Source organism: Fonsecaea erecta, assembly GCF_001651985.1.
Source record: "Fonsecaea erecta strain CBS 125763 chromosome Unknown Scaff3, whole genome shotgun sequence".
NCBI classification, from domain to species: Eukaryota; Fungi; Ascomycota; class Eurotiomycetes; order Chaetothyriales; family Herpotrichiellaceae; genus Fonsecaea; species Fonsecaea erecta.
The window spans coordinates 564,769-579,149 of NW_017387246.1; the positions used below are offsets into that span (position 1 = coordinate 564,769).

At 52.9% G+C, this 14,381-nt stretch overlaps 6 protein-coding genes across 6 annotated transcripts; 4 read left to right on the forward strand and 2 right to left on the reverse strand.

Moving 5' to 3' along the window:
• Positions 1-80: 80 nt before the first annotated feature.
• Positions 81-1,640, reverse strand: AYL99_03456 (hypothetical protein; the record flags this gene model as incomplete). Its single annotated transcript, XM_018834972.1, has 1 exon — positions 81-1,640. One exon carries the CDS (start codon positions 1,638-1,640, stop codon positions 81-83), a length of 1,560 nt encoding a protein of 519 aa, XP_018694622.1.
• Positions 1,641-3,085: 1,445 nt separating this feature from the next.
• AYL99_03457 (hypothetical protein) lies at positions 3,086-3,502 on the forward strand (the record flags this gene model as incomplete). The annotated part of the gene is made up of 3 exons (XM_018834973.1): positions 3,086-3,238; positions 3,299-3,404; positions 3,474-3,502. 3 exons carry the CDS (start codon positions 3,086-3,088, stop codon positions 3,500-3,502), a joined length of 288 nt encoding a protein of 95 aa, XP_018694623.1.
• Positions 3,503-4,580: 1,078 nt separating this feature from the next.
• Positions 4,581-5,657, forward strand: AYL99_03458 (hypothetical protein; the record flags this gene model as incomplete). The annotated part of the gene is made up of 3 exons (XM_018834974.1): positions 4,581-4,781; positions 4,858-5,328; positions 5,421-5,657. The coding sequence occupies 3 exons, from the start codon at positions 4,581-4,583 to the stop codon at positions 5,655-5,657; spliced, it is 909 nt and encodes a 302-aa protein (XP_018694624.1).
• A 3,133-nt stretch (positions 5,658-8,790) lies between these two features.
• AYL99_03459 (hypothetical protein) lies at positions 8,791-9,222 on the forward strand (the record flags this gene model as incomplete). The annotated part of the gene is made up of 1 exon (XM_018834975.1): positions 8,791-9,222. One exon carries the CDS (start codon positions 8,791-8,793, stop codon positions 9,220-9,222), a length of 432 nt encoding a protein of 143 aa, XP_018694625.1.
• Positions 9,223-10,197: 975 nt separating this feature from the next.
• Positions 10,198-11,186, reverse strand: AYL99_03460 (hypothetical protein; the record flags this gene model as incomplete). The annotated part of the gene is made up of 3 exons (XM_018834976.1): positions 10,198-10,476; positions 10,529-10,910; positions 10,963-11,186. 3 exons carry the CDS (start codon positions 11,184-11,186, stop codon positions 10,198-10,200), a joined length of 885 nt encoding a protein of 294 aa, XP_018694626.1.
• Positions 11,187-11,975: 789 nt separating this feature from the next.
• AYL99_03461 (hypothetical protein) lies at positions 11,976-14,171 on the forward strand (the record flags this gene model as incomplete). The annotated part of the gene is made up of 1 exon (XM_018834977.1): positions 11,976-14,171. The coding sequence occupies one exon, from the start codon at positions 11,976-11,978 to the stop codon at positions 14,169-14,171; it is 2,196 nt and encodes a 731-aa protein (XP_018694627.1).
• Positions 14,172-14,381: the final 210 nt, after the last annotated feature.

Genomic DNA, 14,381 nt, shown 5'->3' on the forward strand with positions numbered 1-14,381 from the left:
GATGTTTTGTAATTCTGTCTATCTCTTTCTCTACTGGGTTTCGATCTTGGTAGAAGCGAAACTAAGAATCCCCAGCTCCCTTAGGAAAGCTCCCTCCGCCAGATCTTGACCGGCATCTCGCCCACAATGATATTGAACGCCTCGTGACGCCTAAGCGTCCATTCCGGACCCGGGAGAGCAAAGTCATAGCGATGCACGAGTGATGCCAAAACCACAACCTGCTCAAGATACGAAATGTTTCTCCCAATACATGCCCGTCCGCCAGTGGTGAACGGGATATAATAGGGCTCCATCCGTTTTCTTTCCTCCGCATCCATCCACCGCTGAGGCTGGAACTCGTTCGGGTTTGGAAAAATGTTGGCGTCATGGTGGGCTCCGTAGATTGTCATCGAGACACTTGTGTCGCCGGGTATCCATTCGCCCATGATCTGAGCCCCTTCGGGAGGCGTCCGACGCATCAAGGCTGCAGAAGTCGGAGGCATAAGTCGCATGCTTTCGTCAATGCAGGCCCGCAGAAATGGAAGATGCTTGACTTTGTCATAAGGGGCGACAACCTCGTCTTCATCAAGGGCCCCGTCTACTTCCTCCCTGAGAGTAGCAAGGTGCTGAGGGTGTCGAATCAATGCATCCAGGAGATTTGTGAGCGCAATGGCCGTTGTGTCTGCGCCAGCGTTGATGATGACACTGACCTCGGCATAGAGCTCCCCCAGCTCCAAGTTGCGAGGGCTGCCGGACTTGTCGTCCATCAGAGCGGAGAAAAAGTCGTCAAGTTTCTCGCCCGCCATGTATCGCCTCAAACGTTCCTTGACCTGGTGGAGAACGATATCGTTCCACGGCTCGGCTTCCTTCCAGATCTTGCGCCATTTCGGAAGGAGGCGAGAGAGTTTTGCGAGCAGGTGGTAATTTCGATAGTCCCACACCATGGCTGACTGGGCGTACGATGTCTGGTTTTGTGCCTGCCGGTATCGTGCTCTGTAGGTCGTGCCATCCATTCTCTCGGCGGTGACCTCGTCTGACCCTTGTTCCAGGAGGCCAAGTTGAGCCGACAAGGCGATGTTGTTGATTGCGTCGATCGTAAACAGGTTTATCCATTTGCCAAAGTCTAGGTTCAATCCAGCAGGATCCGGTATGTCGTCCTGGCTTGAGAGGGGTGCCGTACAATGGGCGTCGAACTGCTTGAGCAGTCGGCCAGTCACCTCTGCAACTTTGAACTCCCAGCCTTCCAGGTTTTTGATCGCGAAGGCAGAAGAGAGTTGTTTTCTTTTCCGTCCATGCTCCCCTTTGTCCACAACATCGATCAAATGCGTATGCGTTCCGCTCAGGATGACATAGTTCAAGTCTTTCCTGCAGCCCGAGCTGTGACCGTAGATGTCCTTGATGGCATTCACATCGCCAAATGAGAGAGAGTTTGGGCCAATGCGCAGGATAGGTGCCTTTTTGTGTGCCTCATGTATGCTCTGAGATCGCGTTCCTTTTGCACTCAGATAGACATATGGCAGGTCTGATATCCCGGAGAAGGTGGACCAGTTTGGATATTTTCGCAGACCTTTCGCATCCCAGAAGTAGTGCAACACCGGGAAGGCGACGCAATATGACGCAAAGCCACAGAGGGCGATGAGCAGGAGAGCAAGAAGTAGCATCCTCTGTCGTGCTTGTACAGATTCAAGAAGCCGAACAGAAAACAAGTTGCAGGGCAGATACACAACTTGTTCCAATGCCCTGCCCTGCTATATACCACCCGAGACGCTTTCAAAACTGCAAGTGAGTCTGCTGAGCTCTCCAGAGCCCGTAAGTCCCTCATCATGCCAAACTGCGTCGTATATTTTCCGAAACAGATACAGAAAGATTCCCAAGCTGAATTGATGAACTCGAACGTGGAGGACTAGGAAGCATAAGGGGGATGTTTCTTCGACTATTTTGGACAATTTCGGCGAACTTGGCCGAATCAAGCGATGTTTATTTGTATGGGGAAATTCTCCTATTTTTCTTCTATATCCTATCCTGTCATACCACCCACCCATCGAATAACAACTTGGCAATGCGTGTAGAAACCCGACTTCTGTCTTTTCTTTTTTGAGAGTCTTCCTTGATGATCTAGGCAATAACAGAAAACCATACACTCGGGCGACTTGACCGCACTGGGAAGCAATACGTCCAAGGAGCCATAACGGACTGTGAACGACTCCATCCAGATAATCTGCCCAAATTACCCCAGATAACCCAGAGAGTCTGTTTGTGCCAGGACGGCATGAGAGTAGTCCATGAACAACTATCCCTTAGCATCGATCCAAAGATGGTCACCGCAGCTCCTCTACCCGCGTTGAGTATCCAACATGTGCCGTCCTTGGAAGAACATCTACGTCACACCCTCCACCTCCAGGCGCATGCCAGTTCAAAGGCAGAGCACTTCCCCGAAGGATTTGCCTTGCATACAACCTTTTCACTGGCATGGGACAGTGGAGAGACCTGTCTCCGAAGACCTGTGTGGTTTCCGAGAGCCTCCAAAACGTCTCGGAAACGCCGCCACTGAAATACATGGCGTAACGGATTTGTTCTGATCCGTGGATTTGATCTTGCACGATTGGCGGGGTCCAGTGGTCATCGCACTCCTCGCAGCCCTCAATGATTTCCAGAAACTCATCAGATTTTAGGTAGTGTTCTTGCCCCGGTTGTATGCCTAGGCTGAATACTTTGGACTCGGAAGGTCTCATGGCATTGTCGTGTCCATCTTCATGATATCCATGACCTTGGGGGCAGTGGCCGGTGCAAGATTTGTTAAGCTATATGGACCACGAGTACCATTGATTGCCACACTCTCCGTATTGGCAAGACACCTTTGGATCTCGTAACAGGGCTGGACGGGTGCCGTATCGTCAGGAAACTACGGAATCTCTTGACTGACCTCGTCTAGTACCAAATCACCGGGCCTTCTTGCCGACAGTGGGTTGCCGACAGTGGGTTGCCGACAGTGGGCTTCGTTGGATTGTTGGCGGGTGCACCATCCAATTGCTTGCTCGTTTGTACAATACTGTTTAGTCCACCACAAGGTCAAGCTCTGGTCCTATAGAGGGGGAGGATTGCCACCATGGTGATACATCGCGTGGCTGTGATCAGCAATCTCCAAGCCTTTGAAGCATTTGGGGGAGTTCTTGCGATCACGATCACGTCGGCATTCTTGCGCCTTCTGACAATCAACGAGCTTCGAAAACGCATCGGCACGGACCCGGCTTCTGAAGAGGTAACTCAACGCCATCAACACGCAATAACTCCAAGAAAATCGCTAACATCACAAATACAGATGTTTAGACACTTCTTGGAAGACGTGGTCCACCTGGGCTCTGTGCCGAGCGACACACGACCTGCTATGCAAGCTGTATACGGTGTTGCTGCGAGGAGATGTTGCTGTAAGTTGCCTTTCTTCCCTAGAGATATCTACTTGATGGTGACTAAGTTCTGAGTCTTTGAAATCTTAGCAGCCCTTCATGCATCGCCTCTCCTCTAGCTGTAGGCATTTTGCCTCGCTTAGATCTTGAGGGACTTGTGATCTGGTGATGGTTTGACTGGGAACGTCCCAGCGAATTTGGAAACCGATCATTCCAATTCGACCTCAGGCTGGTCACAGCCAATGAAGTGGGCTTGTGCATTCAGGGTGTCACAGCTGGAATACCTGACATTCTCTGCAGTAAGCATTGCCTCAGGAATATCTTCGGATGACATGATCAGTAATGGTGGTAGTCTCGGAAGTATCTGACGAGTATCTCGACTATACAGTATCATTCAGAAATTGAGCTTGAGGTCAGGCGACTAGCACCAATCCACGCACAATCCATGCGAACCGCATTGCAGGCTCTGGTACAGTGAAGCCCAGGCCCAGGCCTCTTACAGCAAAGAGCACGCCACGACTTCTGCGGAATCTATTCTTGGAGATACCTGGATTCGGCTTGAATATTCCGGAGGGGTCGCGCCTCAAGTATCCTTTCAAAGCTCATTATCTCAAATAGGGCGCCTCGGACCAGCCACACGTGTTAGACGCACTGGCCGGTTGTGCCCAAAGTTGCTCTGGAGACATAAATTGGAGGATATCCTCTAACGCAATCGTCCAGCCGCAGGGAACTGCCATAGACGCTCAGAATCTACATAAGACAAATCGGCCCCCGGACAGGGAACACGGGTCATGCTTAGGAAGGTCAACGTCAAATGTCACCTTTCGAGCCCGCCCGGAATAACCCCCTCCATCTGGTTCAAGGAAACGTTATACTCGGATTACATATCACAGGCTTCTGAGTATAGCTCCTTTCGGAATATTCCGATTCCCCTCACTTTGCCCCAGATATCGGTCCAGGAAGGGCAACGGCCTACTTCCGCATCGAGATTCTGATGCCAAGTCCAAGGCATCGAAGGCTCTTCGCAGCTTGAAGAGATATGTCACCCGGTGTTCTCTCTTTTTCCCGTCGCCGGGTTTCAATTGTGGCTTTGCAGGTGACGGGAAACTCATAAAGAGAGCTTCAGTGCGCGTGCTCTTCCGCTAAGTGCTTGTGCTTACGATTTACGAAACTTCGAGAGAATTTGAGCTCGCGAAGATGGCCGCCGCAAACAAGGCTTCACCTGACGATCTGACGATCGAGAACTTGACCCCCCATGTCATCAAACTCGGGTCCCACATCAACGACGAGCGCCTGAAATTCGTCTTCGCAAAGCTGATACAGTACTCACACGACTTTGTCCGGGACACGAGACTGACCACCGCGGAGTGGGAGGCGGCATGGCAATACCTGACCGAGGTTTGTAGGAGCCTACCGTCCATGCTCTCGATTTATGTCCCTTCGATTCAAGATGGACTGAAGACTCGTTTTATAGGTCGGGCAGTTTTGCACCCCGGACCGGCAGGAAATGATCCTGCTGTCAGACGTCCTGGGGATATCAGCACTGGTCGACGCGATCAACAATCCGTCGGCCCCTCGAGCCACAGAGTCGTCTGTTCTGGGCCCCTTCCACAACGAGGCTCATGAGTTCGAGAACGGCCAATCGATTGCATCCAAAGGGGCGATTGGGGAGCCAATGCTCATCCGTGGGACGGTCTCCGACACCGAAGGGAAGCCGCTGTCTGGCGCTTTAGTGGATGTGTGGGAAACGAATGGTAACGGCTTCTACGACATGCAGGATCCCGAAAAGGACGAACCAGATTGTCGGGGCATCTTCCACACGGATGAAGCAGGCAGGTTTGCCCTGGTCGGTGTCAGGGCAGTCGATTATCCGATCCCGTACGATGGCCCTGTAGGTGTGCTGCTGCGACTGCTGAACAGATCGAACGTGCGGCCGGCTCATGTGGTATGTCAGATGTCTTCCCACACACGCCAGAAATTTCTCCAGAAATTATGCTGATGTGACCTCGTCACGCAAAAAAGCATTTTGTGCTCCAGCACCCCGATTGCGTCCGGCTCACCACGGCATTGTACTCGCACGACAGCGAGAACGTGGCGCTAGACCCGGTCTTTGGCGTGAAGAAGAGCCTCATCAAGCAGTTCGGATGGTCAGAAGACGGCGAGCTGGCGAAGCAGTTTGGGATCGAGACGATTGAGAGGGTTGACGCGAACGGCAACAAAACGACCGGGTTCTGGACTCTCGAGCATGATTTTGTCTTGGTGAGGAAGTCATAGCAACGTTTGAGAACTTCTTGTTGGTGTATTACGCTCAGCAGAGTGCATTTTCAGACAACCCACTAGTAGTGGGAATTGACACGAAATTCCACCTCTCGCATATTGCTAAACACTTCAAGGCCATACTGTTTCCTCAACGAGATACACCAGCATCTCGCCACTAACATTTCCCTCCCTCATCTGCTGCATTCCGTCCCCGACACCGCGCAGACCGCCGCGTTCCACGCGCTGCGGATGCGGTTTCCAACTTCCCCTTTGGCGGCAGCATTCCCTTACAAGGAATCTGGCACTGATTCATGGCTGCATAAAGGCACCCAGGAACGCCTCGGGAACCACACTCGAATCGCTGGCGATATTGCTTGAAGACATAGCGAGATGACACACTATATGGTGTGGTCTTGGGATCCGTCGGCCCACTCAATCAAATCGGCGAAAGGGAAAGATATCGCTGTGCCGAGGGAATGAACTGGTGCCTGCCTCTCTGGTCATCAGCAGAAGGGAGATTCCTCTTCCGACATGACGGTCCTTCACAGCCTGTGGACTGTATCTTGGCAGCAGAACGGAGTGATCTCGCACTAGCTCAATGGTTGTGTGTCCCCTGGCCGAATGCCAGACAATGCGTAAGAGCAAAATCCCAGCGAGAACGAAGAGGTCCACCGTGCCAACAGTTTTAGTCTCAACGACCATTGAACCTTCAAGGCGAATTCATTTCTTTCTTCTTCCGTCCCTGATCTGTTCGCTACCACTGACACCAGCCCCTTCACAACGGAATACCCATGAAATGGGTATACCATAAGGAGAGCGACCTGCCTGCACAGTTCATTGAGACTAGCCGATGAGTGACACGTATCAAAGAAAGCGTAGTAGCCTCAGCCAACCCGTATCGTGTTACTTGGGTCAGCGGCTCATCATCGGTTCCGGGATCGTTCCAGTCGGCCAATGAAGGGGGTATTTTCATCGACAACTACCGAGCGCCCAGCTGTGAAGCACCAAGCTTGAACTGCTATCTGCACGACGAGCAAGCCGGCGTTACACAGCCTTGACGGTGGCCCGCCGGCATGATTCAAACAATGCCAGACCGCAAAAGTCGGCGCAGTCCGCGATCAATGCGAGATGTCTTACCTTGCCCTGAAGAATTTCTACGAACATGCTGCTAAACGGTCCTTGGCTATGGCTTCCTATATCGTAGGCCCAACCGAGCTCGCGGAGTGTCCGTTGTCGTTTCCACAGTTCCCTAACTGATACACTATGGATCTAATGTGACATACTCGGCTCATTTATCTACCGTATAACATCGCCTGTCTTCCGTCGGCATATGGTCAAGCTCTCCATATGGTCCGGTGGCCTTTGCACAGACCGACTCTCAGCGAGAACCTATCAGATCTCGACGTAGCCACTTCAAGGCACTAGCGTACGCTTTCCCCCGTCGTTTCCCACATCCGCACATACAACGGCCACGGGAATCTAACAGGACAAGAAAATGCGATGGACGTGTAGCAACCCCAAGCAAGGTGTATTTTGTGTATAGTACACCTTCGTGTGAGAGGCTTTGGGATAAAATGGCATTGCAGACAGCGGGGGAGAACGGAAAAGGGTGCACGACCGACTCTCGTGTTGACTGTTGGCTCTAGCCTCGTAGGACACGGGTGGGTGGTGAGTTGAATATTTTGAGTCAGTGCTGGCCGACATGCGAGTAGAGACGACGAGGGTTCAGGAATGCAGCAGCGTTCAAGTCAAGGAATGTCCGTCGGTGGGCCGTTCACCTTGAACATTTGAAGTTCATCTGAGAGAGCACAGGGGGTTTCTGAGGCTATCAACCAGCGCCCTTCCGGCGCAACACTCTCCTGAGAGGAAGTCCGTCTTCCCTCAGATGCTCATGTCCGTCTTTGAACCAACCATAGAATCTTAGCAGCGTTCTAGGCGTGTGGATAAATCCGCCGGTAAGCTAAAGCCGGCGGTATTAAAAGTCTAAAGAGGATGAGATAGACCTTGTTACTTTTACTACCTAATCGGAGTACTAGCGTCCTCTCTAACCTAACTATAAGCTCATTCGAAGTATTCACTAGTCATGTTGGGAGGAGAGGATGTAGGGGGGTGAGAAGGAGGGGAGGGGCCGGGGGGCTCTTGTTCACGAGAAATATAAGCTCTATGTTATGATGCTTGTGAGAATATAGTACCAACTATATACTCGCCAAGTATACGCCATAGAAATTGGCAAAGGGTTGGAAACCGTGATAGGGCAGCTATATGTCTGAAATGGGAAATCGGGGGCCACCACGATATTCCTCTCCCCCTCCCCTTTTTTTTTCCGATACCATAATGAAATCAAAAATTTTGTCCCCCTACTCTCCACCCGCCTATATTCTCTGGTGAGTGATCACTCTATACTAAGTGTATAAGAGTATTGATTGGCGGGAGGGAGGTTTTCACGACCGTCTCGCTTTTGTTTGTGACTGCTATTTCTTTCACGGCTCTGAAACAAAAAGCTTTGGCATGTACGCTGAAGAACGAGGAGACGATCCTGCCAGCACTTATGGGAAATGGTCTGTTCTTTAGGCAGTCTTGGCTATGCTTGCAGACTTACAAATTTGAGTGGTGGTATGCTCTATGATGCAGTGGTTGAATGCTTTAGCTGCTCTTCAAGACTACAGACACTGGCCTGGTCTCTCGCGGCATTTCATGGTAGCCGCAGCCGCTGTATCGGCTAGGTATTTGACTCTTGCTCCTCCGTTTGTCCGTGTCAAAGCTGGTTGTTGGTTATCACCTGCCTTCATCATGTATTCAATAATGGAGAACGAGAGAAAACCCTCACACACCACGTATACCTCCGCCTGTCTTGGCCAAGGTACCGACTCTCTAGCGCTTATTACTTGACCGCTGTTGCAAGCCCATTGAGGAACGGAGGCAATAGAGGTTTAATCAAATCCTGTCGTCTTGGCAGCGTTTCCGATCCAGTCATGAGAGACGTGTTCAGGCCTCGAACGTCCAGGAGAGGTGCGAGACAAATCTATATAAAGTGGTATCGATGTCTTTACTGACTGCAGCAAGGAGACCAACAAAGAGCCATTTGATACAGAGTCTTTACGATATTCGACGAGCCTATCTTCTCCGACATCAATCAAGCACCTTCCAGATGGCCAGATTTTCCCTCCTCCTCACCGCCGCTGTGGCCGTCCTCTTTGCACCCTTCGTCGCCGCCGAGGGCGACGCGGTCGGCTGCCTGACCGTCACTGAAGACGTGCACTGCGGGCAGAACGACTGCCAGCTGGGCGAGCATGTGATCCGGTTCAAGGCGACGACCATCTACGGCAACCCGCTGACCAACTGCGAGTGCCCCCAGCTGCTGGGCATCTGCAGCGCCATCAACCCAGAGTGGCACGGCAAGTGCACCTGCGACCAGGGCGACCGCAACATTCACATCCAGGGCTTCCCGATCCGACTGTCTGACTCCAACCTGGACTGCTGGTCGTGCACCAACATGTTTGACGACTCGGAGTGCGACGTGCACCTGATCTGCCGCGGTGATCCGGGCGTCACGAAGAGCAACGTCGGGTGTCCGTCGTAGATGGACAAACATTAGAAGTTGAGATTGAGGAAGCTGGGGGATAGATCTATCGGCAGTGGAGGAGATACGAAGAGACAGGCTTGCTGTTCGAGTGGGTGGAGATGACTGTTTAGACAAACTATTGACGTTTGTCAGGACTTCAAGCTAGATGAGGAGTGGAAAGTGTGTGGGTCGTGGAAAGAATCCGGAGTTCCTATTGCTACAATCGCGTTGGCAGATAAATCAGAGCGGCACATGGAGGATCTTGGAAAATACACATTCGAAGAAGACACAACCAATTCCAACTTACAGACGACGAGGATCTCAATCGTGTCACATATCTTGAACATGCTCGCACATTTAGCAAGGGCGTCTTTCAATGTACGAGGAACTGGTCGAATGATACGGTTCGGGGCTTTTGAGAACCGCCCTGAGAGTTCCGCTTCTCAAAGATGCCACAACAAGATAAGAGAAGTTGCTCAAGCCATGCTTCAGCCGCCGAGCGTCATTCCCTCCTTGTCGTTGGTATTGAGAGGGGGTTGAGGTCAAGTATTCTAACTCGATGTGGCAGCGTGCGAGAGACGTGACCCACCAAAAGAACCTTCATTTGAAATTCTTGTATTTGTGTTTTTCCTTTTTCCCCGGCCGCTTCACTTTCTGCCATCTCCCTCTCGAGTTCACTCTGGATGTGTAAGGAATGCTACGGTATCAACAACTCGCACATACCCATATACGGCTCATATTGTTCTCTGAGGTAGCTTAATTGTCCCTAATCCCGATCGTGGCATGTTTGAGGGAAAGAACAAAATCCATGATCAAACGATCGGCTATTCCCAAAAGCTTCCCCGGGACTCGGTGTTCTTTGAACGTCAACTATGCAGACGACTGTAAAAGCAGATGTGTGACAGCGAGACTGTGAACATCATTTCCCTCAATTTCCAAGGGTCGCACGCTGTTTCCAAGTCAGCGGCCCTATCATGGGCCACTGGCAATGCTTCACCACAGGTGAGACACCAGATATACTATTGTGATCGCAATCCCCGCCTGCAACAAGCCTGCAGAAATTACAATGACTCTACCTCCAGAGGTCGGCGTGCTGGTAGCAGGGACTGCCTGACTCACTGGCTTGCTCTGGGTGCTCTGAGCTGTGGCAGTATTTGCCACGGTCTGCGAGGACGGTGGAGTTGGTATCTGTGATGCTGAAGCACTGCTCGCCAAACCAGCGGCGGCAGGGGCCGTCGCCGCCGTGATCAATTGGTCATTGCTGTATGTCGTCTATGGCACGCCGTCAGTCTGCGATTCACCTCATGGATGTCACTGAACTCACGCCACAGATTGAGAATAGAGCTATGTCAGTCAAGACCGCACTTCGGCCGAAACAACTGGTCGATACATCGTACAAGCAGACCGAGGCAAGCGACAGGAGGTCGGTGGAGCACGCACAGCTCAAGAACGATGCCGCCGTCGCCGAGGGATCAAGGTCAAAGCAAGCCGATTCCGCCGCAGCCCACACTGCGCAGGACGTGGTGTAATCGCCACAAAATCCATTCACATCTGTTGGAACCGTCGTGGTTGGAGTGCTGAGGACAGGTGTGGTCGGCGTATACGTGATACGTTTGTCACACCAACTATGCCAATCCGAGAGCAGATCGGTGGCGTAGTAGTCGAACTGGTCATTGAGGTAGCAGAGACGAAGTTCGCTCTCGCAGCTGTCGCCATTCTCAGCGCAGTTCCGAAAAATAAAGCAAGACTGCTACCTACTCCACGATCTTGTTGAGAACGGCCTGTTGACAGAAACACTCTTCGATAAAGGCAGTGGCCTTTGGATTGGCGAAGCACGAGGAATCTGTGGCTGCAAACTCGTCGCATGCCGTCAAACTCGTGATAACAGCCTGCGGCTGACATCCATAGAGGCCGACACCCTGGCCACGGGCGATGGCAGTTGTGAAGGCGACGAGGGCTGTTGCATGTATCAAGAAGGCCATAGTGATGACTTGTCTCGAAGATTTGCTAGAATGGTCCAGCAGAGATCCGAGAAAGAGGAGGTCTGAAGAATGGATGGAAGGGAGATCGGTGTACTTGTGCTCGGAAGCTCTGGTGCAAGGTGTCTCTCCGGAGCAAGCACGTTTATGGAGAGACTGCACTCGTGCGTGACAAGACGTCACTGCTCACCTCATTGCCGCCTTCACTGAGACCTGGATGAGGCTGCAACTGCCGACTTTTCCGGTTATGCTGTCGTTGACCACCTTGCCGCAAGGAAATGTGCCTATCAGACGAGGGTCAGGACAGAATCTCCACCTGAGAAGAGCAGGCATCGACCCTGTGGAGGAAGAAATCCTTCTCCACAGATCAGATGCGTTCCGCTCCAGACTTTGAGCTGAACGTCAGGTGTGAAAACAACTGCAAGCCACAATTCTTAGGGCCTCTGGATGGGCATGGCTTGCCCCATCCGGCAGAGTCTATCGGTGATGCGTGTCGTTGGTGGCGTCGCTGAGCCAATGTCTTGCGTGGCCACTTGGCCGGGGTGCCGTCAGGTTTGTACTTCAGCCTGATGGGAAGCTGGACGAATTGATGGCCGTGCATTAGTCGCTGGTGGCGCTCCCAGAATCGCGCATGCCAGGCAAGCGCTTAGGCACATGCTTGGACATCGCATGGCGATGCCTGGTCCTGCGGCAGGGAAATGCTCTTCGGGATCAATATGCAAAACGCGAAACTCAGCCTGCTTCCTGCTTCTCAGAGCACATTCCCCAAGGTCGTCTTACCACGGGGCAGATATGGCAGAAAACTCAGAGCCAAAATCGCCGACTTTCGCTCATATTAGGGTCAGGCATTGGCTGGGCAGCAAACGTCGACAGGTCAGGAGCCCACCAAAAGAGAAGCACCAGCCAAAGTGGAATGACTGGAAGTCGTGGAAACTTGAAAAAATTACACTTTTCACCTTCTCCGGCGTGACCCTCGGGTTCATTGCCGGCATCATCACCTTGATCGCACTGTCCAACATCAAACGCGGCTTTGTTCGAGTCCACGATTCCTCCAAGACATTCGCCGGAGTCGACTGGAGAATCAGCCTGACGTGGACGACTCTTCCCTCGTTCATCTTTCAAGTATATGGACTCTGCGTCGCGGCCATAGTCGAGTCGTTCGGGTTTCGACAGCCGTTCATTGAGCTTGCCCGCGACGGGGGAGCCGTGGCCAAAAAGACCATCGCGTTGGACTATGGCTCCTTTTTCCCCATCCAGAGAGAATGGAAAGCCTGGCGGAACGGACACAGGCATCTCTTTGGCGCCTTCTCGCTGTCGCAGATCCTGCGCGTCGGCCTCGGTCCTCTCGCCTCACACATGCTGGTCGAGCAGGCCCATTTCCTCAACACGACCGTCGCCTTGCTGCAGGACTCTTCCTTCTATTCGACCACCAGCCTCAGCGAGCCGATCGATTGGGATCTGTCACCTGTCTTGGGTGCTGCGTCATCGACATTGGTGTACGGGGGCAGCTATCCCCGGTGGACCAACGGCACGTACCTGTTCCTCAACTTCTCGTCGCCCGAGTTGCCGGGCGGCAACGTTTCCCAGCCGGGCATCGCGGCTGCAACACAGGCGTACTTTGCCAGGCTTGAATGTCAAGCTTTGAGCGATGTCGACGACCATTTGATCCGCATCGGTGACCCGAGCAGTTATGATGGAAATGGAGGAACATGGTGGCTGAACGGCACCGACCGTGGCTGCGACTGGAGCACGAACCTTCAGATCTCCAATGGCTTCACAACGTACCTGCAGACTTCCTCGGAGGTGACGTGCGGAGCATACGGCAGCTCGCTGTACAGCGGTCGTTTGATCGTCGTCGGTGCCACCAACGTGAACTTCAACAAATCTGTGCCTACCGTCATCACCTGCATACCGACGTACTGGAACTCGCAGGGCCAGATCAGCATGAGCCTCGACCAGGATTCCCGAAGCCCCATTCTCGGCTTCACGGCAAACACAACCACCGAGCTCAGGCCGCAGTGGTGGGATTCGTTCGAATCGCAATTGAACCAAGTGAAATCCATCGACACGACGCTGGGGGGCGGGACGATGGCGGACTCTGCCAGCGGCATTGGGAGGGTCATCCTCGACAACGCCAGGCTGATCGACAGCAACAACGCACTACGGGAGGATGTCCTCATGATCTCCTCGCAGCGGGTGTTTGCGACGGTGTACTCGCTGCTGGTCAACGACTTTATGATCCGAAAGACCCAGACACCACCCACCAGTCTGAGTGGTCAGCTAACGTACACCACGAACCGGCTATTTGTCTACAACATCATCACCTCGATCATCCTGGGACTCCTGTGCGCCGTGGCGGCCATGCTGGTCGTCATCATCTGCTACACGGACCGCCACTGCTCGATGCTCCTCGAGGAGCCGATCGGCATCATCGGCTACGCTGGGCTGCTGGTCGACAGTGCCGTGAACAAGATCGCCGCGGCAGTTCGTGCCGGAGCCAACTACCGGGGCAAAGCCACCAAGGATGCCATGAGAGTTCTCGATGCGCGAGATGGGAACGGTCCGTCATTCGTGGCCACGTATGGAGGTGATGACCAGAGGGCAATGCGCATCGCACTGCGCGCTGAACAGTCTGAGGCGGAATTCATCGACCAGCATTTCCCGAGCGCCGCAAATGGCCATGTCCAGCAGCCCGAGGGGGGAGTAAATCAAGCAGATATCGATCGGCCACGGCAGCAGCAGGACGCTCAGGAAGCGCCACCCCACGACGCCCATCAGCCAGAACCAGGACCAGGACCAGGACCAGAACCACAAGCTCTCCATCCACCGCCGCGGCCGCAGAATGTCAACGAGACACAGAGCGACCTTAGCTTGCACGAGGACAACACCGTGCCCAGAGCCCCCGTTGAGCCACAGCCGAACCATCAGCCGGAGCCTGATGATGCTGGTCCGGCCATCCCAACCACCACCGCCGCACCGGCTGGATGATGTATGTATCTCGAAACAGTGGGCACATAGAGTGAACCTAGCGTAGGAAGCTTCATCGTTCTTTTCCTTCTCTCTTCTTTTTTTCTCCCTCTCGCTAAAGAGCGATTTGCATGCATCAAGGTACAAGATCTTTGTCGCTGCCATTTCACGAAATCCGGGAACCAAGAGTACATATGATTGATTAAGGAACGGGGTATCTACCTCCATCTA